This window comes from Chionomys nivalis, chromosome 3 (assembly GCF_950005125.1).
Source record: "Chionomys nivalis chromosome 3, mChiNiv1.1, whole genome shotgun sequence".
NCBI classification, from domain to species: domain Eukaryota; kingdom Metazoa; phylum Chordata; class Mammalia; order Rodentia; family Cricetidae; genus Chionomys; species Chionomys nivalis.
Genome location: NC_080088.1, coordinates 106510035 through 106537836, shown reverse-complemented (window position 1 = coordinate 106537836; position 27802 = coordinate 106510035). Strand labels below are relative to the sequence as shown.

General features: G+C 47.6%; 1 protein-coding gene across 1 annotated transcript; it reads right to left on the bottom strand.

Annotated features, from left to right (window-relative positions):
* Positions 1–413: 413 nt before the first annotated feature.
* On the bottom strand, positions 414–27111 carry Slc15a4 (solute carrier family 15 member 4). The gene is made up of 8 exons (XM_057765994.1): positions 26544–27111; positions 18557–18846; positions 14484–14652; positions 14052–14129; positions 13627–13795; positions 7006–7161; positions 5218–5376; positions 414–1495 (listed from the first exon to the last, which is right to left on the bottom strand). The coding sequence occupies exons 1-8, from the start codon at positions 27090–27092 to the stop codon at positions 1347–1349; spliced, it is 1719 nt and encodes a 572-aa protein (XP_057621977.1). The 5' UTR covers positions 27093–27111; the 3' UTR covers positions 414–1346.
* Positions 27112–27802: the final 691 nt, after the last annotated feature.

Here is a 27802-nt window from a genome sequence, read left to right as displayed (position 1 = left end):
AAGGTTTGCATATGCCCCAGTGGTGTGTAGGTCACTGATGCAGCCCACAGGTCTCAGGCTTGCTGGCAAGCGCCTTCACCTGCTGAGCTCTCTCACCAGCCCTAGAAAGCCTACATTGGGACAGAAGAAGGTTAAGATATCAGCACCCAGCTTCTCCTAAGATGTAAGCTGAGCTCTATAGAACTACCTTCCCCCTTAAAACAAGAACAAGGGGTACGGTGGGTGTTTTTCATTCCAAATCCTTTCCACCTGGAGTGTGAGAGCCAGACATGTACTTGAACACAGTAGCTCCCGCGTTTGGCCAAGGGAATGAAAGGCTGAGCTGGCAGGAGCTTCTATATGAAATGAAACCTGTAGAGGGAGTCAAACTGAGGCAGAATACGGAGAAACCACCCAGGAAGCTCTTGTTGTCATGTATGAGAAGCTTTTATAAAATTATACAAAACACAGCAACACAAAGAACAAACTCCAGGTACGTCAGTAACGAAACAAAGGTGGCAACCAGCCCAACAGCTCCCGGGCTTTCCCACTCACCCCTGCCTCCAGCCTCACCACATTCAGGTTCTAGGAGAGGATCTGCCTGGTGTGATTCCAGTCTTCTGCCAGCTGCTGTCTGGCTTCAGCAAGGACATGGTGTCCTCAGGATTACTGATGCATGTGCTTAAAAAAGCACATTGGTAATTCAAGAACTTATTCCCACTGACCATGATGTGGGATCTCAGCACTCAGGTGGCAGGAAAGAGACGGCCCCATGTCTGAAGCCAGCCTAGTCTAATGAAGAAAGCTCCCCTACCTTGCCAACAAAACTTACTTGCAGATGAGTCTACACTACTGACCCAAAGGCCTTGGTATCAGCAAGACCTGTGGCAAGAAAACTATGAATGGAGCAGTGCTCCTAGGGACCCTCACGCCATCGACAACAGTTTCACCTCTAAAGAGAATCCCCTACCCCTTGATGGAAGTGCTTGCTGATCTTAGAGGAGATGCTATGAGGAAGAGTAACAGTGTTTGTAAGGAATAAGGATGCCAGTAGCAGAACAGAGGCTGGCCAGGACTCAAACAGAGAAAGCATGGCTGGCTTAGGACTAGCAGAGTCCTTCAGTGAGCCCACATTCTCAGCCCCACGCTTCTCCCCTGGCAGGCCCGGTGCACAGGAGACTGATCACAGTAAGGCACTCCCCACACTCATCTGGGTGGAGGGAGAGGGAAGCCAGTCCAGACAACATGCAGGTTCAGAAGTTGTGTCACCAACGCTCCCTCAATGGGCCTGCTGGCAGTGCCCTGGCGGTTAGCAGGCACTGAGGCCTTACAGTCTGCAGAACCTGTGAGCATGCTGGCTGGCTGCATCAGGTCCTTGTGCTGGCAGGGCCCCCATCTGCCCTGGCTCGCTGGCGGTCGTACTTCACAGACACGATGAGGAAGAGCAGCAGTGTAGCTCCCTGGATGGCGGCCAGCAGGAAGAAGTAGTAATGCAGGTGGCAGCTGTTGATGTTCCCTAGGAGTGAGCAGATGCCTGCTGGTGAGTGCACTCTATGGACAGGGCACCTTCTCACTGGCTCTTGGCCACCTGAGAGAGTACTCTGCTCTAGCCACCTCCCTTCCAGGGGCTCTTCCATTTGGGTGAAGGGAGGGAGGAAGGTAGCTGTCCTGGACCCAGCTCTGACACTGGGCTGAGAAAGATGGGTAACTTCTCAGAGAAGGTTCATGATGGTAACTTGCATCTGTAACAATCCTGGGAGGGAGTGGCATTCTGCTCCTGACTGTGTCTGCCATGGCATTCACTTCTCCCTTTCTGAGGTGCTCTCTCGTCACTCCACTTAAAGTCACTTTCTACATTCAGAACAGCAACGCTTGGGAGGATGGGCTAAGTCCCTACCTCAGCAAACGCTGCAGGGTGTTGAGCATAGAATGGTCACAGGGTATGGCCTTCCCACATGACAGGCAGCAATAAGGACATAGCCTCCCACTAGAGCAAGACAGATGGTTTTTCCAGTCTTAATCTTTTCTAAGTTTCACACACTGCCCAGGTAGCCCACATCCTGGTCTCATTAAAGCATTGTCACAGCTTTTACATCACCCAAATGCTAAACAAAGAGGACGGTGCAGGTCAGGGCCACAGACTACGGAGATCAACAGCCAGGCTGGAAGGTGCGAGCCTATGGTCTCCACTGACTGGGCGAAGCAGCGATAGCTGCAATGCTGCCCACCTGGCACAATTGCTTCTGTAAACCACTGTTCCACAAGGACTACTTAAAGACCCAGCACCACCACTACTTAGCACTGACCCAGGACCAAAATAACAACAGAGTGGCAGGATGACCGCCTGGCTCCTGTCCCCATGAGCCACAGGTATCATTCATGTCACCGGGGCCAGCCAAGGAGCAGATGACTTGTCCCACAGAAGGAACTGGCACACAACTAATGCTGTGGCGGGAAGTTGCTGAGCTTTCTGACATTTCAAAAGCATATTTCAGTGTTTATTCAGAAGGTGAGACTTCCTCTCCCTGACATCTTTTTATGCTGGATTATTCTACATGCCCTTTTACTACCTGAGCAGATGCTTATTGGCATCAAATATCTAGCAAGGAACATGAACAAGTACAACACATATGTTCCTATAAGAAACATAAATACATGCAAGATTTTTTTTTTTTTTTTTTTTTTTGGTTTTTCGAGACAGGGTTTCTCTGTGGTTTTGGAGCCTGTCCTGGAACTAGCTCTTGTAGACCAGGCTGGTCTCGAACTCGCAGAGATCCGCCTGCCTCTGCCTCCCAAGTGCTGGGATTAAAGGCGTGCGCCACCACCGCCCGGCCTACATGCAAGATTCTAACCCAGAGGGAAGAACAAAGGTCCTAAGTCTGCCCGTAGTGGAAAAGCCCTGTTACCCTGAACCTCACAGTCCAAAGACTGATTCAGTCAGTAAACGGAACCCAGCTCTGCCTGCTCCCTCATGGTCAGTGACACCCATCCTCCAGGACCTGTCCCCTCTGTGACTACAGGGGATGGACACTTGATCCAACTGTGACAAGGTATCAATGATGTAATTTTACGTGCAGTGTTGAAGCTGGCAGGCCAGGTGGACAGTGTCGTTATGTCCACACTGTCAGCCCCAGAGCAGAAAACATAACAGAGCCCAGTCTCATTTGGGAATATGCAGAGAATTCAAACATGTACCCATCACCCAAGAAGCAGTTGTCCTGGGCAGTCACAGAAGATCATAATGAGGGGTTTAAAAAAAAAGTTGTGTTTCATCAGACTCCTGGTCTTCTGAGAATGAAATGGAAGGCCTGAACAGCAATGCCCACCAAAGCTCCTTCATGAAGCCAACACTGGAGACACCAATGTCCATCAGGGCAGAATGAACAAGTTCACTGCAACACAAGCCTGTGAGTGGCACTCGGGATCAACAGGGCGCCTCTCAGAACAGGAGGTACTCGAGGCTGACTCTTTGGGAACAGAATGTGTCCTGTGTAGGGTCAGGGTGGTTAGCAGAGACACGACAGGGTTCTGAGCTGACCTTCAACAGTGGTGAGAAAGTGTAAGGAGTTAGAGAAAAAGAAATAGTGCAACTGAAGCCTAGGAAGTCTTGAACCTTCACAAGGACTCCTTAGCCTGCTAGGGACACTACATAAGCTCTCATCACCCCCTCTTCTGCAAGAATGCTAACATAGGACAGGGGACAGTGAGGGAAGGGCCCAGTGGCTGTGCACCTGGTGTGAGAAGGGGGTGCTGGCCTGGAGCTACCACCCCCTTCTGTAGGAGGCCTTCTTCTGGAAGGACCGACTCCATCTGATCTCTCTCCGGGTGACACCAGGGCCTCTGCACAGCACTGTTCCCATTTCCTAGTGGAAAGTGAGGCTGCTGGGGACTGCCTAGCACTACCTTGAACACAGCAACCGAACTCTCCAAGGCTTAGGTACGGTCTATCAGAAACAAACAGCGGGGGATGTTAAGACACTAAATTAGTAAATAAACTAGGAAGGAGTGGACTGCAAGTGGGAATAACCACAAGCAGTCAACTCTGCACACAAATGAGTCTGAAGAACTAGAGTCTAAGACAAGCAAGGCAGTTCCCACTTATAATCCAGAACTCGGGAGGCAGAGCCAGCATTATTGCAGATGAGTGATGTGGTGTCCCTTGGTGGACTTGGGGGGTAGGTCCCCTCTGAGATGCATTGTTTCCTTCACCCCAGCCCCTTTGGACACTATCTCACTAGTGTCTAAGTAGGAATGGTACTCCTGCACTTTGAGGTCACCCTGGGCTACAGAGTGAGACCCTGTCTAAAACAAAGGATTGTGGACTGGCAGGATGGCTCAGCAAATAAAGACATTTGCCATGCAAGCCTGATGGCCTGAGACTGATCCCCAGATCCCACAGGGGAGGAGACAAATAGCTCCTGAAAGTTATCCTCCCTCCATCACTATGACAGCCACCTGCCTGTGGTGTGTGCACATAGAATAGTAAATGTTTTTAAACCAAACAGTAACTAAAATCCTGGTCTCTTTGATGAACATTTAGGAAAGTCTACACCATGCAGGCTGACTCCATGGCACCCAGAACCAATGAGGCATTCCAGGGCTGCCACCCTCCCAGGGGGATGAGAGCAAGGGCAAGTCCCAGACCAGCTGATGGATTTTACAACTGACCTCACATGGCTAGAGTCAGTTACAGGCATCTAGGGGAGAGGGTCTCAGCCTTCTGAACATTACCCCAGGGCCTTCCAAGGAATCCAACCCAAGGCTCTGGAAATCACACTACTTCTAAAAACCAAATTCCTGACTTTCCCAGGAATGCAATAAAAGCGGGTAATATCAAGCAGGGAAATGCTGACATTATGGCCCTCCAGGAACATGTACTTGTTTAAAAGGTAAACTGCTGTAGCTCCTGTTCACCCACAGCACTGCAGAGCTGCCCAGAGAAACATCCAGCAGACTGACCGAGAACAGTATTCACTGACAAAGCCACCGTCTGTCTTAACATCCAGAATCCAAAACTTCAGCTCAGGTTGACACAGGAGCTGCCATGCAGGTCTTCCTCACCTGACACTGCAGACTGTGCTGAGCTGGACGCAACAGCTGATAAGGCAGTGCTACTCACTGCAAACTTCAAGAACAGAGGGTCTGGGCCAATGGCCTCTTGGGACAGACTGGATACTTCACACATCCTGCGGCAGCAGCAAGCACCCTGCTTTCCCATCCCAGACATTAGAATCTTACCAAAGTCTGCGTGGCTGCTCATCCACCCAATGGCCTTGAGAGACACCAGGGCTAACAGTCCTGAGCCCACAAAGGACCCGATGCCAGAAAAGAAGAAAAAGAGTCCCATGATGGCACTCTGCATGGACTTGGGAGCAGCAGAGTAGGCAAACTCCAAACCTAGAGAAAAGGAAAAGGAAGCTACACTGAGAAGATCACCTTGGTCACCATGAGGTCACGTCAGCTTCTCAAAGCCGGGCGGTGGTGGCGCACGCCTGTAATCCCAGCACTTGGGAGGCAGAGGCAGGCGGATCTCTGTGAGTTCGAGACCAGCCTGGTCTACAAGAGCTAGTTCCAGGACAGGCTCCAAAACCACAGAGAAACCCTGTCTCGAAAAACCAAAAAAAAACAAAAAACAAAAAAACACATCAAAGAACACCATTCTCACTTAAGAAGTTTTGTTATAAGACAGACACATGTTGTCTCATACCTGAAATCCTAGTATTCAACAGGCTACAGCAGGAGGATTGTTGCAAGATTCAAGTCAGTGGGACTGCAGTGTTAGAGCCTTTCTCAAAGAGTCAAGAGTTCAGGGGCTGGAGAGATGGCTCGGTCGCTGAGAGCTCGGGCTGCTCGTACAAAGGACAGGGGTTCTATTTCCAGTACCCCCATGAAGGCTCACAACCATCTGTGACTCCAGTTCCAGGGGATCTGATGCCTTTTTCTGTCCTCCATGGGAACTACATGCATGTGGTATACATACATACATGCAGGCAACACACCATATGTATAAAATGAATCTTTGAATAAAAAGTCAATGATATGTTCATTTGTATTTTAATAACTAAAGCTTGCTCGAAGATCAGAGTAAAACAGCCCCACTGGTCAGCCTTAGAGACCAGGCAGTGGTGGCACACAGCTTTAATCCCAGTAGCCACAGAAACCAGGCAGTAGTGGTGTATGCCTTTAATTCCAGCCCTAGAGAACAATATAAAGCGGGAAGAGACAGCTCACAGTCTCTCTCATTCTGAGATTCCTGGAGGCAGAATTGCCATTTTGGACTAAGGTAGAGATAAGAGACAGTGGCTGGATATTTTGCCTTTCTGAACTTCAAGTTGAACCCCAATCCTGTCTCTGGGTTTTTATTATCATGCTATAAGTCAAGACTTGAATGTGTCGGGGGGGGGGGGGGGCTCTCTCTCCATATGGACCCTACTTCATAATCAACACAGCAGAATAGGTTCAAGCACCTATAGACTGAGATTCCCAATGACCGGGTGGAGCAAAGACAAAGCCCACTGTCACTAGTCAGAGAATTCTTCCAGGGTTTGAGAGGTGAGGCACCAGCATGCTCCTCTTTCCCTCCCTCTAGGAAACCAAGCATCACCAGTTCCTCTCTTCACACTGCGTTAGCTGATCTGCACTAATACCTTGTCCTTGCAGAGTCTTACTAGTGACAGAGGCCCACGAGGACAAGCTCTAAGTCAGGTTTGCTCCTTCATTAAGTCTGTGCCAGAAGCACAGCTGTGTTCTGCCTAGAGACTGGGACACAGAGGTCCAGAGGAAGCCTCCCACAGCCACTTCCCCTTCCTTTCTAAGGCACACACAGGGCAGGTCATGGACTCATGAAAATATCTTAGGGAACACTGGTTTTGCACAGGAAAGGGCAGCCTCAGCATGAGGATTATTATTTACTAATTCATGCTGTAAGCCACAACCCCATCCCATCCCCTCCAAGCACCATGGCCCTGCTCAGGACTGCAGGGTATAATACAGACAGACCGAAATGTCACCAGCATTCAGTCTCACCTGCTATACTTGCAAATATCTCACTGATGCCAATGAGCACATACTGTGGGATCTGCCACCAAATAGGCAGGTCAGCAGCATGGTATACCACACCACCAATGGTCTGGTTGATGGTCTTCTCCTTCACCAGGTCCAGCCTTTTACTCTCCAGGATTCCTGGAATTGAGAAGCAGGTTAGTGGAGCACTAAAGTTGTCACTGAGCTAAGTCTTCAGTGTATTACAGGTATTTATCAACAAGCCTGACAGGTGTGAGAAAGGAGGGTGACCATGACAGCTTTGTAGGCAGATTACAGTTGTTATCCATCTCTTCCTCACAGGGAAGCTCACTATGTTTAGTTTAACCCTCAAGTTAAACCTCTTTCTGGTCATCTTTTTAAAACTGGGAGGATGCATGAGGATCTGCATGCAGCTAATGGTCACTGGGGGAGGCAGATATAATTCATTCATGGCATAGCCACTGTGAAGATACCCATGCTCCTGTAAGCAACCCAAGTCTACAAAGACAACACCACAGGCACAGAAACAAAAAGAAAATCCTGAATTAATCAATGTGCATTTCTTCAAATAAATGCACCTAATTGTCTAGATGAAGCTCAAAAACTTGCCTAGGTTCAAGAAAATAAAACAGACTGTGAGCAGAACCAAAATGAAGTACCCCACGTTAAAGGCCTGAGGTTCCAGGAGAAACAACACAGCAGGAATAGTGAAGGGAACACCTCGGAAACAATCACCGGGAACCTTAGTAACAAGCTGGAGCTACTTCCTGACTATGCCATGGTAATACCCCCTCAAACTCCCAACAGAGGACTGATGATCTCCCTCAGCTCTACAATATGAACTATCACTACCAAAAGCACAAACACAAACCTTAGCACCAAAGTAAAAAGGCCCAAGTGACTTTCAGATCAAATGGAAATCAAAGCAAAGTTCTGGGACAATGAGACATGTCAGTGTATGAAGGCGAGGTCACCAAGACTGATGACCTGAGTTCGATCCCGACAGCCTACATGATGGAAAAGGAGAACTCATTTAGGCAAGTTGGTCTTTGATCTCCATACATGTGCTGTGGCCTGCACACCTCTACCCCTATAGGAACACAAAAATTTTAAAGTAATAAGTAAAAACAAAACTACAGTAAAAACATAGTTATCAAAGTATAGCTGAAACAAAAAAATTCTCAGCATTATTTTTTTTTCAACATTAAACAAGAAAGAGGGGTTGGGAAGATGGCTTGGCAGTTAAGAGCACTTGCTGATCCTGCAGAGACCAGAGTTCTGTCTCCAGGACCCATGATCAAGAGCTTAGAAACACTGGTTACTCTAGCTCCAGAGGATCCAATGCCCTCTTCTGGCCTCTGCAGGCACTGCACACACATAACTGCACACACACATACAATTAAAAATAAGGGGCTATTTAAAATCATTTATTAACCCTGCAGAGGACCCAATTTCAGTTGCCAGAACCCACAGCAGGCAGCTCACAATTCTGTAAATCCAATTCCAGGGACCTAATATTTCTGGCTTCCATGGGTAGCTGCACTCATGTACACACACACGTAAATGAAATCTTTCAAAACAAATCTTAAGGCCAGCAGTGGAGCATACACCTTTAATCCGAGCACTCCGGAGGCAGCCAAACCCCTTGAGTTTGAGGCCAACCTGGTCTACAGAGCAAGTTCCAGGATAGTCAGGGTTACTCAGAGAAATCCTGTCTCAAGGAACCAGAAACTAAAACCAAACGATCAAAAAACTTTAGTAAACATCTAAAATTGTGAAATACCTAGAAGTTAATATGTCAAAGTGGGGGTAGGGTGTAAGCATTTCTCTTGGCCACCAAAGAAAGAGAACCTGGGGTCACAATTACTCGCTGCTAACACATGTACAATGGAGCTTAGTTTGTGGCATCACCACTGCCGCCAGCTGTACATCAACAGCAGCTAACCTGACAGTAGTTCGTGGGCCACTCTGGCCAGAGCAAGGCACATACTAACCCGGAAGAAATATCCAGTAATTTCACCCAAACTGCTCAGCAAAAGCAGCATAAACATGGGGAGAGGGGGAGGCAGGGGAACTTATCAGAAGACAAGGAGGAACTATTGTATTTAAAACAATCCACCAAAGTCTACAGAATTTTAAGAAAATTCCACATAAAAGCCACAAAAGCCACCTAAATATGCAAGGTAGTTAGGAATATACTTAACAAAACACATACAAGATAAAAATGAAGAAAATAGGCCCCTCGCTTCCACTCTCCCTTCAACCAAGAGGCTCCAATAAAGCGTGATTTGGGAAGAATCCTCGTCTGGTGATCGTCTTTTCCTGCTGGTCAGGGAGTTCGCCGCATCCTGCCTCAGCCTCCCAAGTGCTCCTGGGATTATAGGACCCAACAAAGATCTTGCTGCCAGAAGTGAGATGGGACAGAACATCTGTACCTGTGTGTGGACCTGGTGCATGGGAGTACCATTTTAGTTACAAGCCAGAAAGAACCTCAAGACTCATGTTAGAAATAATCTCTGTGTCCTATCTCTGTGCCCAGCAAAGGAATGCAAAAAGTGAAGGTATCTCAACAAGGCAAATATAGATAGATAGATAGATAGATAGATAGATAGATAGATAGATAGATAGACAGATAGACAGATAAACAAACAGATAGATGATAGGTAGGTAGAAGATAGATAGATAGATAGATAGATAGATAGATAGATGGATGATGGGTAGGTAGATGATAGGTAGATGATAGATAGATAGATAGATAGATAGATAGATAGATAGATAGATAGATGGATGATGGGTAGGTAGATGATAGGTAGGTAGATGATAGACAGATAGATAGATAGATAGATAGATAGATAGATAGATAGATAGATAGATAGATAATAGGTAGAAGATAGATAGATGATAGATAGATAGACAGACAGACAGACAGACAGATAGATGATATGTAGGTAGATGATAGGTAGGTAGGCGATAGATAGATAGATAGATAGATAGATAGATAGATACATAGATACATAGATACATAGATAGATACATAGATACATAGATAGATAGATAGATAGATACATACATACATACATACATACATACATACATACATACATACAATAGATACATAGATAGATGGGGTATCCCAGAATCCAAACAGAGATAGCAACTCTTTGAGGCCAAAATAGCTCAGGTCTTTTATCCCTCATTCTGGTGATAACTGTGTCTCACCCCATTAATGGGAGCTCGACTTCACCATCTGCTGTGATTGGCTAATTGTCACAAAGAGGAAGGGGAAGGCAAGGAAAGATAAGCCCTTGCCCAGCTTTGATTAAAAAAGAGAAAACAACAACAAACAAGATAAACCTCATCTCTCGCAGTGGCCACAGAGGAAAACAGGGTGGGGAAGAGGAAGCAGATTCTGAATTATGGTCTCTAAAGCCAACGCTTTGGGGCTACACTGCAGCCATGTGCTAGCAAGGGCCTAACAGAGCCATCTTCTAATAAAGCTTCTTTTTGAGTGAGAAACATTTGTGTGTTCTCAATAGCAAGAATCAAGGCTGGAAGCAGAAGCACCACGGAAGATGCCGGAAGGAACTTTGCCCTGCTTTTCACCCTTGAGCGACAGGGACAAGGGATGAGTTCAGCATGTGGTATACACCCTGCTTGATCACTCCACATGAAATGCATGTACAGGACTTATGGGCATGCGTGAAATCTTTTCTCATCCACACAAAAACCTGCTGGGAAATGCTGACAGACAAGCACGTGCCATTGCAAAACTCTCCATCAAAGCGCGCTCCTAACTGACACACGGAACAAGCTCAGCCGCATCGTGTGGAGACACGCTATGTCCCGTGACCAGAAATCAGCCGCATCTCAGGAAAGGGGACAAGCCGGTAAAGGCCTCTCATCCATAGCAAGTTTTCTGAAAGATTAAAAAAAAAATCCTAAAAAAAAAAAAAAAAATGAAGAAAATATAAATAAATGCAAGACACTATAAATAAAATAGAAAAATGACTTAGATCTGTTCCAAACACTAGAAAAACTGTGCTCACAGGAATAGAGATAGTAAGGAGCTGAAGTGGGGACTTAAGCATCAGTAAGGAGATATAAAATAGTGATACACTGTATTTTAACCCTTCAGGTAAAAAGAGGAAGAAACAAAACACATAGCTAGGTGTGACATGTGACAGCTATACCTGTAAGGCCAGCACTCAAAGGATAAAGCAGGAGGATGATCGGTCTCAGGCAAGTCTGGACTACATAACAACCTGTCTCAAACACATAATCAGGGGCTGAAGAGATAGCACGGGTGTTGAGAACACTGATCTTGCAGGACCTGGATACCATGCCCAGCACCCACAGGTCAACTCACACCATTTGTAACTCCAGTTCCAGGGGACCCAACACCCTTTTCTGACCTTCATGGGTACAGTATGCACATAGTGCACAGACATACATTCACACAAAAACATCCACACACATAAAGTAATCAAACTGTTTTGGGTTTTTTTTTTTTTTTTGGTTTGTTTCTTTTTTTAAGACAGGGTTTCTCTGTGTAGTCCTGAGTGCTGAGATTAAAGGCATGTGCCACCACCACCCAGCTAATAACCAAACTTTTCTTTTTTTTCTTTCTTAGAAGTCCTGGAACTCACTCTGTAGACCAGGCTGGCCTTGGACTCACAGAGATCCGCCTGCCTCTGACTCCTGAGTGCTGGAATTAAAGGTGTGCACCACCAATGCCCAGCTTTAAAGAACACATTTTTTTTTTTTTTTAAGGGGAAAAATAAAACCTAATACAGGGAACAACTTTCTTTTCTCTTAAGCCATCTTGGAAGCCCATGGCCTACCAATTTGCACCTGGGGGCCTTTGGAGCCAGTTGCCACTGACAGGCACGGTGTAAGTGGAGTTAAGTCCTGTGTACGGCAGGTACAAGGTGAAGTGTTAGGTTTCTTTTTTTTTTTTTTTTTTTAATTAAAGATTTCTGCCTTCTCCCTGCCACCGCCTCCCATTTCCCCCCCTCCCCCATCAAGTCCCCCTCCCTCGTCATCCCTAAGAGTCAAAGTCTGTGGACACTCCTCAGTCCTCCACCCTAAAACTGCCTGTGTGCAGCAGTGATGGCTGTCTCCAATGAGCTGCTAGACTGTGCCCCTCAATTCCTGACAGGATAGCTCCTTCCTATGTCTTGCAAGGGCAATTTCTTCTTGCGAAGACAGCTGCATACTACGTGGTCTCTACAGGCAGGTCAGAGCTGCCTAGATTCAGCTAATGCTGGACCCTATGAAACACGTACTTTCCTGGCACTTTAAAAGACCTTAGAAAGGACAGAGTCTGAAAGAGAAACCTGTTTCCAGCACTGATCTACCCAGAGACCAGAGGACAGCCCACGTGGCTCTGAGGACAACCATTTAAGGAGCCTCAGCCATGCATGAAACTGAAAGAAAAGAGGCTGTATAGAAACCTATCACAGAGCTCTATGAGAAAATGCCCCTGAAAAGAAGGAAACAAAAGCCCTTCTGACACCCAGCTGGCACAACTGCAGGATGCAGGGCCCCCACCCACTAAGAGAAGTTGAGAACAAAGACAAGCCATAGGCACTTGAGGCAGACAGAGATTCCTTCCAGCCCAGGATTCCCAAAGACTACCCTGCGTCCCCAATTCATGTGCTCTGTTTATTTCTTTGCTAACTTATAAAGCAATGTGTCACTCAGATAAACCTCACTTTAATTATGTTTGATCAACAGAAAATGCACTACTTCTCTTAATAACCCAGCACCTGAAAGATGAACTTCTTAAGCTGAGTGATTTTTTTTTCTTTTCTTTTTTTTTGGTTTTTCAAGACGCGGTTTCTTCGTGTTGCCCTGGCTGTCCTACAATTCCCTCTGTAGACCAGGCTGGCCTCAAACTCACAGAGATCCACCTGCCTCTGCCTCCTGAGTGCTGGGATTAGTTGTGCTCCACCATCAGCTGGTGGGACTGATTTCTGTACACCCGTGAGCACCATATCAGCAGCATGTTCTGCTGCGACGGCAGAGGCATTTTCTTAAACTCCCTTCAGTAGAGCTCAGTACCACGTTCCTCAGACTACAACTGTGTGGAAAATGCTTTTTTTCCCTGCCACTATATTGTTTTATGGTGCATCACTTTCAAATATTAATGACGGCAGGACACTCATTGAAAAGGGGATTACCCCAGTCTCATTTACAAACAGAAACAATGATGGAAACAGGAGTGTCTTAGGGCACTGTCCCTTGAAGTTGTGGTGTGGGACCTCAGCTGCTAAGACTTTTGTTGGGAGTTTCCTTAACAATCCCACAAACCTTTTTTTAGTTTGTTTTGTTTTTTTTTTTTTTTTTTTTTTGATGCTGGGACACCTGCAGGCTCCAACAACTGTGAGATTCAGAAGCTTCCACAGAATGTCCTCTCATTCCCACTGTCAGCCTGCAGCCTGGGGCAGCAGCACAGGGCAAGTCTACTCAGCCCCACAAGATGAAGGTTTGTCCTCAAACGACACGCGTGAAATGAACATCTGAAGACGAAGAGTCACCAGCTGCTCAGTGTCTTCAGCACAATACACTAGCAGAAGCCATGCTGGGAGTGGAAAGAGAAGAAAAGAGGTGGGGGGGGCTCACCCGCAGCAAAGGCAGAGCACATGACGAAGAACATCCCCACAGCAATCCTCTTCAAGGAGGATGGGAGCAGGCCATGTCTTCTGAGCACTGGGTCCACTAGCTTGTCCTTCAGCGGGATGAGCAGGAGGATGAGCACCGCATCGAACATGGTAAGCCAGGCTGCAGGCAGCTGCACAGAGTACGGCATTAGTGCATTGCAGCAGCTCCCTAAACCACCCACACCCGACCTCCAGGATGCTTTAATTAGAGAAAATGACTGTGTCCTGAGATGGGAGAAGGGCTGGAATCTGACAGTACTAGGTTTAATGGCACTGGTCAACCCAATCTCAGCAGGCTGTAACCAGTCAGGAACTAGTTCTAGAGGCAGTGTCCCAGCTACCTGTGGCAGCTGCACAAAGGAGTCGTGTCACCTCCAGATCTCTTACCGTGTGATGGGTAGTGGTGATACTTGAGATTTCTGGAATCTTCAAATGAAGACTCTGTAAAACATATGTAGTCTGCATCTGGATAAAGAAAGCAGATGGTACAAGTAAGCCGGCAGAGCCTCTCCAAGCCTGTGTACACGCCCTCCCTCTTCCAGATGACTCCTCCCACCTCTCAAACTCAGACGGGCAACTACTGGGTGGGTCACCTTAGAGTCTCTTTGAGAAGAGCTGCCAGGAAACCAAATGAGAAGCTAGAGGGTCCAGACAACCAGATGTACCCCACTCTCAGCTGCCACTTGGGAAAGGTTTTTCAATACGAAGCAGCCAATCTGAGTCCATGGCTGCAAACTGTGGCATCTGGTGGCCAACCCTGAGTCCTGCACTGCAGCACCTGCCATGCAGCTGGGGAGGCCAGACACCTGCAGCACTCACTTGAAAGTACACAGTCCAGTAAGGAATCAGAGCCAAGAACACAGGCACGATCTTGACCAGGGCTTTCACGTCTTCCACTTTGTCCTCTGTGAACGGCCCTCCACGCGACATCTTACATGAATCAAACAGACTGTGTTTAGAAGATTGCTGAAAGACTCCAAGGCCTTCACTTTGGGAGACAAAATGAAGGAATTAGTTTACTTCCACCCCCAGGGAAATCGCTCTGGTAACAAATCACTTCAGGGGTGTGAAAGCGGCTCTCTGCACTGCCCTGCTTTAAGTCCTTCTGTGACTAACTGTGGACTGCCCACACAGCTCCTGTGGCTGACCACAGGGCCTTTGGACAGGGCAGCTCTGTCTAATGAACCCACTGGGACGATGTATCAACTCATGCAGCTCCATGGGGCAGCAATGTGGCCTGGACTTCTATCCAGATGACAGCAATCCATGTTTCCTGTGACTACACTGGCTTATCACACAAACAGACACTTGAGGGACTAGAAGGTGCCTTGATGGCAGGGAAAGCAACATCTCTCTCAGGGTAAAGGGACAGTCTGAAGTAAAGAACCGTGAGAGATATTATAGCATGCCTGTGGGGAACCAACAGAGCACTCACTCACTCTCCTTTATCATAGGCTTGGGAAGTCCTCCAAGGCTCTTACTGGCCCATTTCGAGGAGGAAGTTAGGACAGAGACCACAGATGAGACAAGAGCTGCGTCAAGATTCTAATGCCTCAGAGTTGCAGTTTTTACAAAATAAGTGGGGCCCTCCAGATAGCAACAAGATCTTTCCCGGCTACACAATACCAATGTGGACTATATAGAACTGTGCACTGTTGACCAAAAACAATAGGAGACACTCAACGCCACCAAGAGCCTCCCAATTCCACCTTTTTGCACTGGAGTTTATAATCCTACACCCTATTTCACTAAATGGTCACATTTAAATATTTTTTTCTTATTTTATATGTGTGGTTTGCCTGTATGTTTTGTCTGTCTCCCTATGGAGCCCTGGCTGTCCTGGAACTTGCTACATAGACCTAGCTGGCCTCAAGCTCAGAGATTTGCCAGTCTCTGCTATCATTAAAAGCATGTGCCAGCCAACACACCCAGGTTGCCTGCATATATGTGTACTGTATGAATGCCTGCTGCCCTCAGAGTCCAGAAGGGGACAATGGATCCTCAGGAATCAGAGTTGTGGACTAGGTGTAGTGGGAATCAAACCCAGGTCCTTGACGAAATCAGCAAGTACTCTTAACTGCTGAGCTGTCTCTCCAGCCCCTCATTTTTATCTTACAAAGCTTATGCACTTAATCTGTGAATTCCAAGCTGGGGAAGATTGATAAACTAGAGGCCATATCTTAGTATGTTAGCCAAATTCTGATGAAGTAAATACCTATGACTATCCAGTACCACATGGACTAGTTGTGAGGGACACTGAGTCATAGGTTCCTATACTTTGTCTTCATTTGATGACATCCCTAACTCCTTCAAATTCCTATTTATCTCTAGTTCCCATATACATGAAGCAGGCAATACCTCTATTAGTGATGAGCACACCCCACTAATGATGCATCTCTGAAACACATCGATGCCAAGAACCAAATCCCCTTGGCACCAGGGCTCTCACAGGTCACTCAGAGCCTTTCAGTTGTGTATCATTACAATACTTTAAAGATGATGAACCAGGGTGTGGCTAAAGCAGTGATTCTCAACCTGTGGGTCACAACCCCTTTGGGTGCTGAAGGATCTTTTCACAGAGGTCACATATCAGATATCCTGCATAACAAATATTTACATTATGATTTATGTAAATAATTTATGATTTATGCAAAACTAGTTTTTGAATGAAATAGCAACAAAAATAATTTTATGACTGGGGGTCACTACAACATGAGGAACCGTATTAAAGGGTCGCACTGTTAAGAAAGTTGAGAACCTATGGTCTAAAGCCTCCCAATCACCAAGTGAGGTGGCACACATCTAACCCCAACACTAGGAAGGCTGAGGCAAAATAATCACTTCTTTAGATATGAACCAAGTATAGAGCCAGCCTCGGCTACGTGAGACCCTGTCTCAGAAAAAAAGCTCCTAATGCGCTTGCATGGTTAGTGCTCTATGCTGTGACATAAGGAGCCCCCACAGTCACAGACAAGAGCCCACTCCTCCCACAAAGACTGTGACTCAGTTTCCCTGTACCTGTGTAGCCTGTGTATCCAGGCTCTGAAAGGCTGGGTGCAGAGTGCACCCCCTTGCACCTGTCAAAAACTCCACACAAAGGCACTCCAAACAAGCCCCCGCACCAGCTCTATTATAGTATGGTGATGATGATGTGAACTCAGACTGTCAGGTCTCATCTAAAATCAGCACCACTGCCCTCCAAACACATCACCTAGACCACACACAGGAAAAGGGCCAAGAGTCAGACCCATGGAGAACAGGTGTGTGGCACTTCCGGGGCTCTTAAATCCCACTTCAGAAACTCCCAGTAGCACAGTGAAAGGTTCCACCAGGTACTAGGCTGCTAAGAACCTTACTTGCCTCATTGCATTGAGGTCTTACAACAATCCTAAGAGTTGTCCAATCCCCTGGGCAAACAAAGCCAGGCACTGTAATGTCTCTGAACTGCCAGATTCCAAAGCAAGCTCATATAATTTAGTTGACTTTCCAAACCTGTCTGTTTAGTTTTGTCCCAAAGATTTCCAAAGTTGAAGCTGAGAAAAAGGCAGACTGCTCAGTCTCCCCCTTCCTTTGACATGTGTGCACTGAGATATCCCACAGGTCCTGGAGTAATGCTGGACCCTGGCTCAAAGGTTCTCATCAGGGCTATTTGCAAAGGGCTGTCCTGCCCATGGCTAGCAGTCTAGATGAGAAACAGCTAAAGTCTGCAACACTGCTCTGTCTGGCTAAAGTCAGGTCCTAGCAAACACCAGGATCAGCTGGAGCTGGGTGACATCCAGCTTTGCAAGCTCCTCAGTGCTAGTCCCCTTCTGGGCAGGGTCTGAAAGCCGCCAGAGTAAACAGCTTTCTAGCAGATTCACAAAGGAAGTTGGACAGTCAGATTTCACACAGGGGACTCATGCGCCATCAGCACAACCACAGAAGCCACTGTGTAGCTTCAGTTCTGCAACATAGAGGCTTCCAGTACACCAATAACAGACACAGACAAGCACGGGTGAGACTATGCACCTTAGCCTGTAGAACATTTTCACAATCAGGGCCACCCCATGGGAAGCCCTAAGGACAACGAATCCATCTCTGCTCAGTAACTCCTGGAAAGCCTTAGGCTCAGTAAATCACTGAGAGGGAGCTGACCACCAAGGTCCAGGAGCTTCCCTGAACCTTGGTTCTCTCTCTGCCTTGACTGCTCTGGTGACTCCAGTACTGCAGGCTGTCTAATGTCACATCCACCGTCAAGGGACCAGTTTACTCTACACAGCAGTCTGCAGAAAACAGAAACATCTAAGTCCTCCTTAGGCCAATTTCTCAATTTCATTAATCTGCAGAGAGCAGGACCACGGGTCACTATCAGCAGCAGAAGGGGGTAAATCTCAGAATATGGCCGTTTCTAAAAGTCCCAGGCTTGGGACAATCAGCACTGAGGCTGTGCAAGTCCCATTCAAGTAAGAGTAAATGGTTCCCCTAGTGCATCTCAAGCATGTTTGTGTTCCCCTCCATCAGAGAGTAGCTGCCATAGCCCTGGATGAGGGATGCTATCCTGACCAAGAGAGAGACAGCAGCTTCCCTTAGAGATAAGTACCGACAACATACACAGTCTAAGTTCTCATTAACACACTTCTGTGTCTAAGGCACATGATGTGTCTCCATGGTACTCTCTGCAGATCCCTTCCTTCAAAATCCGCAACCCAACAGCATCAAGGCATCCTTACCCATGCTGGCAGTGAGGAAGTTGGGCATAGAGTACTGAACTCAGAGTTCTGCTAGCTGAATGGCAAGGTTTACACCACACACTTTCTGAATGAAAGCTGGCTTGGGGATCAGACACACGAGCCGTACATCCCAGACTTCAGCTAGTATTTTATCTGCAGGGAGCGAAAAGTTGTGCAACTCACCCACTTCTCCGCTGCCCACCTCTCTGGGAGCAGCAGCTGTAGGTGAGAATCCTGAACATGTCAGTGAAGGCGCTGCCATCAGGAGGCTTGGTGATGAAGACACTCTGGCCACAGAGGAAGACCAGGAAAGCGATAGCCACGCAGACAGTGGGAATCAGGTAGCCTGTGAGAAAGCTTACATTCTGCTGAATATAGGCAATGCCTCCTAATGACAGGATCGCTCCCAAATTAATGCTCCAGTAAAACCAATTGAAAAATCTCCGAGTGGCTTCTGGACCACGATCTTTGACCTAAAGTAACAGGGAAAAAAATACGTAAGAACATGTGATCCTCTACATTTTTCATGTTCTGTTAACATGACAAACTTTACTGTTTTTAATACTTAAATGACCACCCAGCCACCCACAGCAGCTACAAGCAATGCCACCACACCAAGTACCTAATCATCTCCATTACGAGAGCAGATACAGGGTGTCTCAAGTCTCTGCTCTCAGAAAACAATAGGACACAATCAAAATGCTATTTACAGATCCAGCCCAGTCTCTCAACAAAAGATATCTTGTACTCAATCATTCCAGGAGCTGAAGCCCACTCCAAATGCAAGGAAGTCCTAGTGTTCAAAGTAAGCTGACCTTGAAACCAGCAGGAATGATCCTTAAAACAGGTTCCAGAACCTACAGCAAAATCATCATCTTGGATTATCAGGAGCCTGCACGCAACTGCTCAGTGCTGTCATATGGAGATTAGGGCCTCGCTGAACTTAGCACAAGTACTAGGACATTGCCAAGTAGGCTGTGGCTCCATGCACTTAAGTAAGGATTACTCAGAGGCAAGGCATGGAGCCCAAACATCAGAGTCTTTGATAAGCCTACAACTAAGCTGTAGGCATAGTAAACAGTTATAATCACAAAGTAGTTTTAGATTAGAAAGGTTATTCAGTGCCAGTGATACACACCTGTAATCCCAGCATTTGAGAGACAGAAAGCAGGGAAATCATGAGCCGGAGGCTGGCCTGAGCTACACAAAAGATCTCATCAACACACTCAAGAAGTGCTCAAAATTGGCCCCAAGCTAACTCTCCCCTTCAGGTGAAAACACACACACACACACACACACACACAACCCTTCTGCAGATCCCACCTGGCTGGTAGCTAGGCGAGTCAGGCCCAGCCTGGCTTCTTCCACCTGTGCTTTTTACATCTACACAGACACTCTCAGGACAGGACAGGTCCTAGTCAGCAGCATCATTCTGCAGTTTCATTGCACAAATGGTCTTGAGCAAACCCACAGCCCAAGATTGACTTGAACATATACAGACACATCCTTAATGGATGGATAGGGTTAAAATTGACTCCATAGCACCTCCTCTGATTCACAGAGCAATCTCTTCCCTCGTACCAGGAGCAAAGCTGCCAAGTACAACATGCAATAAGGCCTCTGCTTGGCACTCATGGTTTCCTACAGAGTATTTAAGGTGAGGGTACAAACTATACAGTCAAAACTGAGTATCCCTTGACAATTATTAAACTCCAAATGATAGCTACTGTGTTGGCAAGTCCTTTGTTTGAATTTAGTCAGATAGTTATAATCATGTCAAACTAAAAAAATCCAAGTTGTTGGTTTGATCTTTCCTTTCTTTAGGGCCAGGGACTTCACACGGGTCCCTGCAGATATTAGATATGACCTTGACCACTAAGTGCCATTGCTAGCCCCCAAATCAAGCAAGCAACCAACCGTAAGGATTTTGTTCTACACACGTCAGTTCTAAACAAAGGTTCCACTCTGAAGGCGGGCATCACTGCAATAGTTTATAGTCACAGTTTCTTACAGCAGAGGCACAAGCTTTTAAATGTTACTCAACAGTGAACATCAATGTCCATGACACAGTGGAGGCAGGCCAGAAGAAAAACACATAAGCAAAGAAACAGAGAAAATAAAACTCAAAGTACATACATACATACTTTCTGTTTGTTTTCATTTTGTTTTTTGAGACAAGGTTTCTCTGTGTAGCCCTTGGCTGTCCTCAAACTCAGAGATCCACCTACCTCTGTGTTCCCCTCAACCCCTGCCCCAGTGCTGCGATTAAAGGTGCGCCACAACTGCCTGGCTCTTTATTCTTTATATATACACTGTACTTTGTGTGTGTTAAATACCACCTACACATAAACATGAAAGGGAAGGAGTCAGTTTAAAGAAAAAGAAAAGCAAAAGCACCTCTTTGGAAATGGGATCAGTTGTCCAGGCCATCCTCAAACTCCTGGGCTTAGATAATCTCCCTGCTTCAACCTCTAGAACTGCTGGAAGTACAGACATGCACCACAATGCCCAGCACAAGACAGGGAACATTAGATACTAACTGAAATGTTCCAAGCGCTTCCCATTACACATCACAGGATCACATACATCTTCCCGCATTCATAGAAACAGTCCTTCCTCCAAGACAGTAGGAAATACTTGTTCAACTGGCCTAGCAATACCCTAACCTAACCCTAACCCTAACATAAGCAAAAGTCCTTATGCCCTTTGTAAACTCGGTGGTCAACTGACTTTACTGTTCAAGTTTCCAGCCACAGTTGCTTCATAAAAGGAGGCCTACTTTCAGGGCCTCAGTAGCCACACACCATCCGTCAGCATACAAACGGAACTGCTGCTGACTGAGCTGTCTGTCACATGCCTCTCCTTGCCTTTGGCCAAAGGCCACAGCTTCCCAATATACCAGTCGCATGACATCATGACATCACCACATATCCTGCCAAGGCTGAACAAGCTCCCCATAACCCCTCCACACCCCATGAAAACACTGCAGTCAAATAGAGAGGAAAGGTCAGCAGGCCAGAAAGGAGAATAGGTTTGACGGTATCAGATTTGCAGGAGCCTAACCTCTCCCCACTGGAACAAACACCACCCTGGGTGTCCTGATGTCATGCTTCAGCACAATCTCAGCACTTAGAATCTCTGCTAAAGCAAAGAATTCCTACAGAAGCCTGACTCAAAACTAAAGCAAACCACAAAGGAAGTACTGTCTACTCTACCTGCATGGTAGTTTTTACCTCGTAGGGTCTAAGTAACCCAGTATGGGTTCCAACTCCTTATGTAGCTGAGGCTGGCTTTGAAGTCCTAGGCCTCGTGACCTGCCTTCCAAGTACTGGAGTCTTAGACAAGCACCTAGCACTCAGCTCACTATTTCGAGTATCACCAACCAAGAATGATTGACCTCTGGCGACTGGTAAGTACTAGGAAAGGCAAGGGGCAGAATTTTGCTTTCAAATGAACCACCTTTGAGAGTGACTTATAGATCTGCACTCACTTTGAAGTAACCTGGTACTTCTGCTCACAGCCACAGCCTGGCCCATCTCACTTGAGAGGGCACTCTGGCAGCACCAGTCAGAGAAGCAGAAGCACCTTAAAGACAGCAACCCACTCCTCTAAACAGGAAAGGCCAGCAAGAACTGCCCCAGCACAGCAAGAACTGCCCCGGCACAGCACCCTTCCAGCCATCAGGCTTCTCCTGCAAAGTAGCTGACGCATTAGAAACAAGGGAGGTCTTGAAATCTCCCTCAAAGAACAGTCATGAGGCAGCGGAGAGCAAATGCCTCCTTAAGGATCCCAGTTACCTGCTAAAGATGCAACTTACACACCACAAGATGAACCTACGTGTGGTTCATGGTCTCTCGCAGTCTCAGAGCTGTCAAACCACCACTGCCCTGGCCAGAAGCCCATTTATCTGCTTACTCACTGAAGTGCTCCCAACACCCCTGGGAACCCTAACCTCTTGCTGTAGGTGGGTAGCATGTTCACAGAAGACAGACTGCGGTAAGTCAGCTGTTCATCAGTAGAGGGGCCACACCTTACTTTTCACTGAAACATCTCAAAGTTATAGAGAAGTTGAAAAAAAAGGAGGATGTGTCCTTCTCTTACATTTTTAGCTCTCTAACTTCTGTTAAAAACAAAAAATACTGGGCCAGCACAATGAGATGGCTCAGCAAGTAAAGGCATTTTCAGCAAGCTTGAAAACCTGAACTCCATCTCCAGAATCTGAATGACAGGAGAGAATCCACTCTTGCAGGTTGTTCTGACCTGAAATGCACAACGTTACCATGAAAACACACACACGAATAAAGACAGAGGCAGGTAAATCTGTGAGTTCCAGGCCAGCCAGGGATACACAGAAAGACCTTGTCTCAAAAACAAACACGTAAACAAAAGAGCTCACTGACTGCCCCCATACACACACACACACACACACCTCTTTGACTGAATCTCCTAAAACCAAACCACTCTTCTATGTAACAAAGGCACAACCAAACCTAAGACCATCCTAAGCACCCAAAACAGGGGCTTTAAAAAAGACAAATGGTTGGGGTGCACACATCTGAAATCCCAGCACTCAGGAGGTAGAAGCTGGAGGATCAACATTATTTTGATGCCAGTCTGTGCTATACATGGAATTCCAGGCCAGCCTGGTTACAGAGCAAGAAGAGAGATCAAAAAACAAAACAAAAATCAGTGGAAGCCTGGCATGGTGGCACACACTCCTCACACCACCATTCAGAGGCTAATACAGGTTGGACTGCCCATCTGGGCTACTTAGTCAGTGTGAAGACAGCATGGACTACACAGAAAAATCCAAGGTCAAAAAAATAAAATGGCCAAGAACGGAGGGGGAGACATGACTTGGGCAAAGGCAGGAATATTAGTAGTTCAAGGTCATCTTCTACTAGTGAATTAGAGGCCAGCCTGAGCTACACTGAAACCCTGTACCAAAAATATAACAAAATAAAACAAAAACCCACAAACGGAAAACAAAACCAAAACACCAGAGAGCCAATCACTGAGCACATCCAAGTGGCTGTGAAGTTTCTCTAGGGTCCCAGATCCAGAGGGTCTCTCCTCCAGATGGTGTTAAGTGTGGAGATTCTGGAGACAATTCCAATTACTCTGTGGAAGAGCACCTATTCTTAGCTACAATGACGTGTGCAGGCTGGGACCCACTCACAGTGGCCCTCACAGGAGCCATTCAACAGGCCTGCTAGGGAGAGCTAATCATTGGTCTAGTATCTACTGGAGAACACAGACTGTGGAACAGCTGGGCCTGGACAGACAGTCACCCCATGCATACTACAACCAAAGCTTCTCAAACTGTGTGTAACTTGGCAACAGTAACAGGTTGCTGAATGCACAAGGACCAAAAACAAACTCAGAATCAATGTGCAATGGACCAGAGATGTTTCTGGCAGGGCTTGCCCACGCTGCATCCTGTGACGTCTGTGGCCTTGATTCTGCACAAGGACCAGATGCACTTTACACTGCACACACTGACATGCCTCATGACTACAAAAAATGTGCCTGACACTCCCTGGTTAGATTTAACACTACTTCATACTATGAGCTGCACTGTTTCCACTGCACAGAGAACGTTTTTCTGCTCTCACAGAAGCACAGTGTTAATTCCAAACAGCCAAGACTTTGAATATGTCCCTACCAGTCATCACTTTCAAAAGCTATGGCTTTGGAATGTATCAAGTTGTGTAAATACCCATCTTATTTCTGTACAAATTGGACTTCATCTTTAATAAATGGTAAGTTATTCATATAGCAAAGAACTGCTTTAAAACAAATTTGTGACTTGGGTGATACCAGTTAATGTTTGATTTGAATGTCTATTTTAGACTCTGAGTCACATAAGTTCTTGGGTGAAAGGGGCTGTGAGTGCAAAGTCTAAGGAGCTCTGCGTACACCATGAGACTCAAACTATGCCAACGTGGAGATGCACAGTAGAGGTACACTTTGTGTGGTATGGCCCAGTTTGCTGCTTACTTTCCTGTCGATGTGATAAACACCATGACCAAGGCAACTTATAGAAGGAAGGATTTATTTTCCAGAGGGCTAAGAGTCCATTATAGCAGCAAATATGTGGGCTACAACAGCAGGTATTGATCTCAAATAAGGCCCAATCCCAGTAACTTACTTCCTCCAGCCAGGTCACACCTAATCCTCCCCAGTCACCAACTAGGGACCAAGAATCCAAATATATATGAGACTTATGAGGGTCATTTCGTGCAAACTACCACACCTAGGCTTAAGACATTCAGACAGAGCTAAAGTGCTTTGACCCTGTGTCTTCATATAGCACTAGAAGCTAAGCTCATTGGAACTGCCCCGTGTGAAAATTCTAAAGTGACAACTACTTCTTTTGCTTATGTTTTACTTTTACGAACCACTGTCTTGCTCTGTAGCCCGTAACAGCCTAGAGCGATATAGACTGAGCTGGCCCAAGTTTGTGGCAATCCTTCTGCCTCAAAATCTGAAGTACTGCAGTTACTACTTCTGGCAGAGTTGAGATGTGCCCTCACTGAATTGGTTAGCCTTGTGGACCATGTAATCGAGGCTTCTGAACATGGCCCAGTCCTATATTCATGGTGCTACTCTCTGAGCAAATGATTTTATCTTGGTCACTTAAATTTCAGGCACTCAAAGATCAGTTTAGTGCCAAGACCCAGGGTTCCTTCCCTGCAGCCACAAAGAACCCTCTAGCAGTCCCTACTGCACTCCTCCCACTTCTGAGTCCACCCCTTTCTTCCAGGCCACTGTCTCCACTCTAGGCCACATGCACCAGCTGCAGCCTGAGCTGTGCACGCGCTCACCCACCTGCCACACAATCCACTCTCTATGGCAGCCACTTGCAATCTCTTTGCAATGAGACAACATGTGTCAGGTTTTAGGAGACATCTGGCCTCTATGACTACTCAATTCTACAAGTCTAGGGGAAGCAGGGAAGATGAGTAAGCAGGAAAGAGCAGGACCTTAAAGAGTTTTATCCACAGAGCCTGCCACTCCAACCCCACATAATTTCCACTGCTTACAAAATACTCGATTTGCATTTGACCACTAGATCCATTCTTAGCCTGTGAGAGCCCTAAAAGGGGAAGCTGAGCAGCTGAGGCACCCAGGCACTAACAGACCACTTCTGTTCTCCCAAGCTTTGGCTCCTCCTTCACCTCTTGGTCTTGGTGTTCAGAGCGGCAGCATGGTTTTGGACTTTCCTACCCAGCCCACCCCAAAACTTATTTAAAACAATGAAGATGAAAACTAAAGTGCTTGCCCGTAAGCTTGTAAACGGAAAACTGGGGCAGTGGTGGGTCTTCGTACATGCATACAATCCACATCTATACAGCTTCAACTTTTCTTTCAGATTTTAACCCAAATGACTCCGCCATTAGAAAGAACCTTCTCTTGAAACCCGCCCTGGCCATCACGTCATGAATAATCACCTCATTGGGTGAAGCCCTCCCTACCACCCAGATCACACCTGCTTTCTGTCTACTCAAGGGCTTCCACCCACACTACAAGCAAGTTCCCCCAGAGCAGAGGGTGGGTGTGGTTCCCGCCCCTCCTTCAGTGCTGTACCAGATGCAAGGGCAGATGTGGATACAGGGTCCGGCCAGAGAGTGTTAGGCTCTCTTTTTACCAGTCATGAAACTTGTGCGAGGTGTGGGCTCCTTTCTCACCTGGATTAGAAGTAGCCTTGCTCTCCCTCCTACCCACTCAGTAGGCGTCGGAGCACTCTACAAGGAAGTGCCCCCACCCCTGACAGGTCTTCTTCCTCCCCTCCCTAACTAGAAGGAAGAGATCAGAGGCAAGTGATCTTATCTACACTACAAGAGAGATTCCCTGGCCAGGAAGTATCCCCTTCCATAGCCTTAATCTTTCTCAAGATGCGAGGTGCAGGTGACTGGGTTGGGGAGCTTGGTGGGCAGCTCCTTGCTCTCCCATCAGTCGCTCAGTCAAATGTGCAGGTTGAGGTAAAGGGGTGGCTCCTTCCATCAGTGGAGAACCCTGGGGCATGTGCAGGTACACAGAGTACCGGGACGGTCCCCGTATCTTCAGCGTAGCGCACCTAGCGCAAAGTCAGGCGTAGGTTCAGGTAGGCGTGGTGCACGGTAGGTGCAAAAACAAAACAGGGAGGACGGGAGCGGGTCCGGCTCACCTGGTCCGCGCCGAAGGGAGTTATGTTGGCCTTGACCGTGGCCACACCGAGTCCCACGAGCACCAGCCCCGCGAAGGTGGCCGGAGCGCAGCGGCGCGCGGCGACATCGGGACACACCGCCGTGCCGTTGGGGAAGGGAGCCGAGCAATTGCGGACGAGCTCGGGGCTCGGGTCCCCGCAGAGCGCGGCGCGCGAGCGGGGCGCGGCCAGCAACGGGAAGGCAAGCATGCCGAGCAAGTAGAGTGCCAGGCTGAGCAGGATGGCGCGCGCCCGGCCGAGCCTCGCGTCGGCGAGCCAGCCCCCGAACGGCGAGCCCAGGTAGGTGAGGCCCATGAAGAGCAGCAGCGCCTGGCTGGCCTGCGCGCCCTCCCAGTTGAACGGCGCGCCATTCAGGAACAGCACCAAGTTCGCCGTGATGCCGTAAAAGGCGGCGCGCTCTAGCAGCTCGGCCAACAGCACCGCCCCGCACGCCGCGCGCCGCCCCGCAAACGCCCCGGCCGCCGCCGCACTCCGCCGCGAACCAAGCAGCGGAGCCCGCTCAGCCTCCATGGCTAACTCCCTGAGTACCAGGTTGCCGAGCTCTCGCGAGGATACGCTCCCCGCCGCCTCACTATTGGGCAGGAGGAGGACTTCCGGTCCGGCCCCGGAAATGGGACAAAGCGTGGCAGCTGCTTGTTGTTGAGATACCTGGAGGTATTGTGGTTCCCATTGCTGGAGGAGACCCACGGGGAAATTCGAACCCTACGCTCCGAGGTTCCGGAACCACGCTGATGTCCTAATCCAGGTCACCTGCGTTTAACTCTTCTCTCCTTCCATCTTCTCTGGTACCCGGGGTCAAGTCTAAGCCTTATTCCCCTGACAGTCTCGGCGTTCTCCCCCCATCCGCTAGCTTTTCTCTGTCTGTTTGGCTGGAATCTCTCCCTCACTCCTGAATGATCCGGCCATTCCTTCACCAAACCCTGCCCTCTAAGAAAAACCTGCCAAAAAAAAGTCCAGTTCCATGGCGGTGGTGGTTGCCCACCTGAAGCTGATAGCTGCTCAAGACCCCGCCTAAAAGCTACCATAGTTGGCACCATCAACCCCCCCCCACCGCGTCTACAAGGTATTTAAGCCCCCTCCTTTAGACAGACAGGCCTGTGATTTTTTTTTCTTTCCCCCACCCCCCACCTCATCTCTGGGGACTGGAGGGTCACCCTGAAGTGCTTTGCACAAGTAAACCTGGTCCTTTACTTTTTAATTTAGCTTGAACTGGCTTACTA

Coding starts and splice junctions, on each gene's coding strand:
- Slc15a4 (XM_057765994.1), bottom strand. CDS start 27,092: ATGGAGGCTGAGCGGGCTCCGCTGCTTGGTTCGCGGCGGAGTGCGGCG. Junction 13,796..14,051: donor TCACCACTACCCATCACACG/GTAAGAGATCTG, acceptor TACTCTGTGCAG/CTGCCTGCAGCCTGGCTTAC. Junction 5,377..7,005: donor GATATTTGCAAGTATAGCAG/GTGAGACTGAAT, acceptor CCTTTTCTCTAG/GTTTGGAGTTTGCCTACTCT.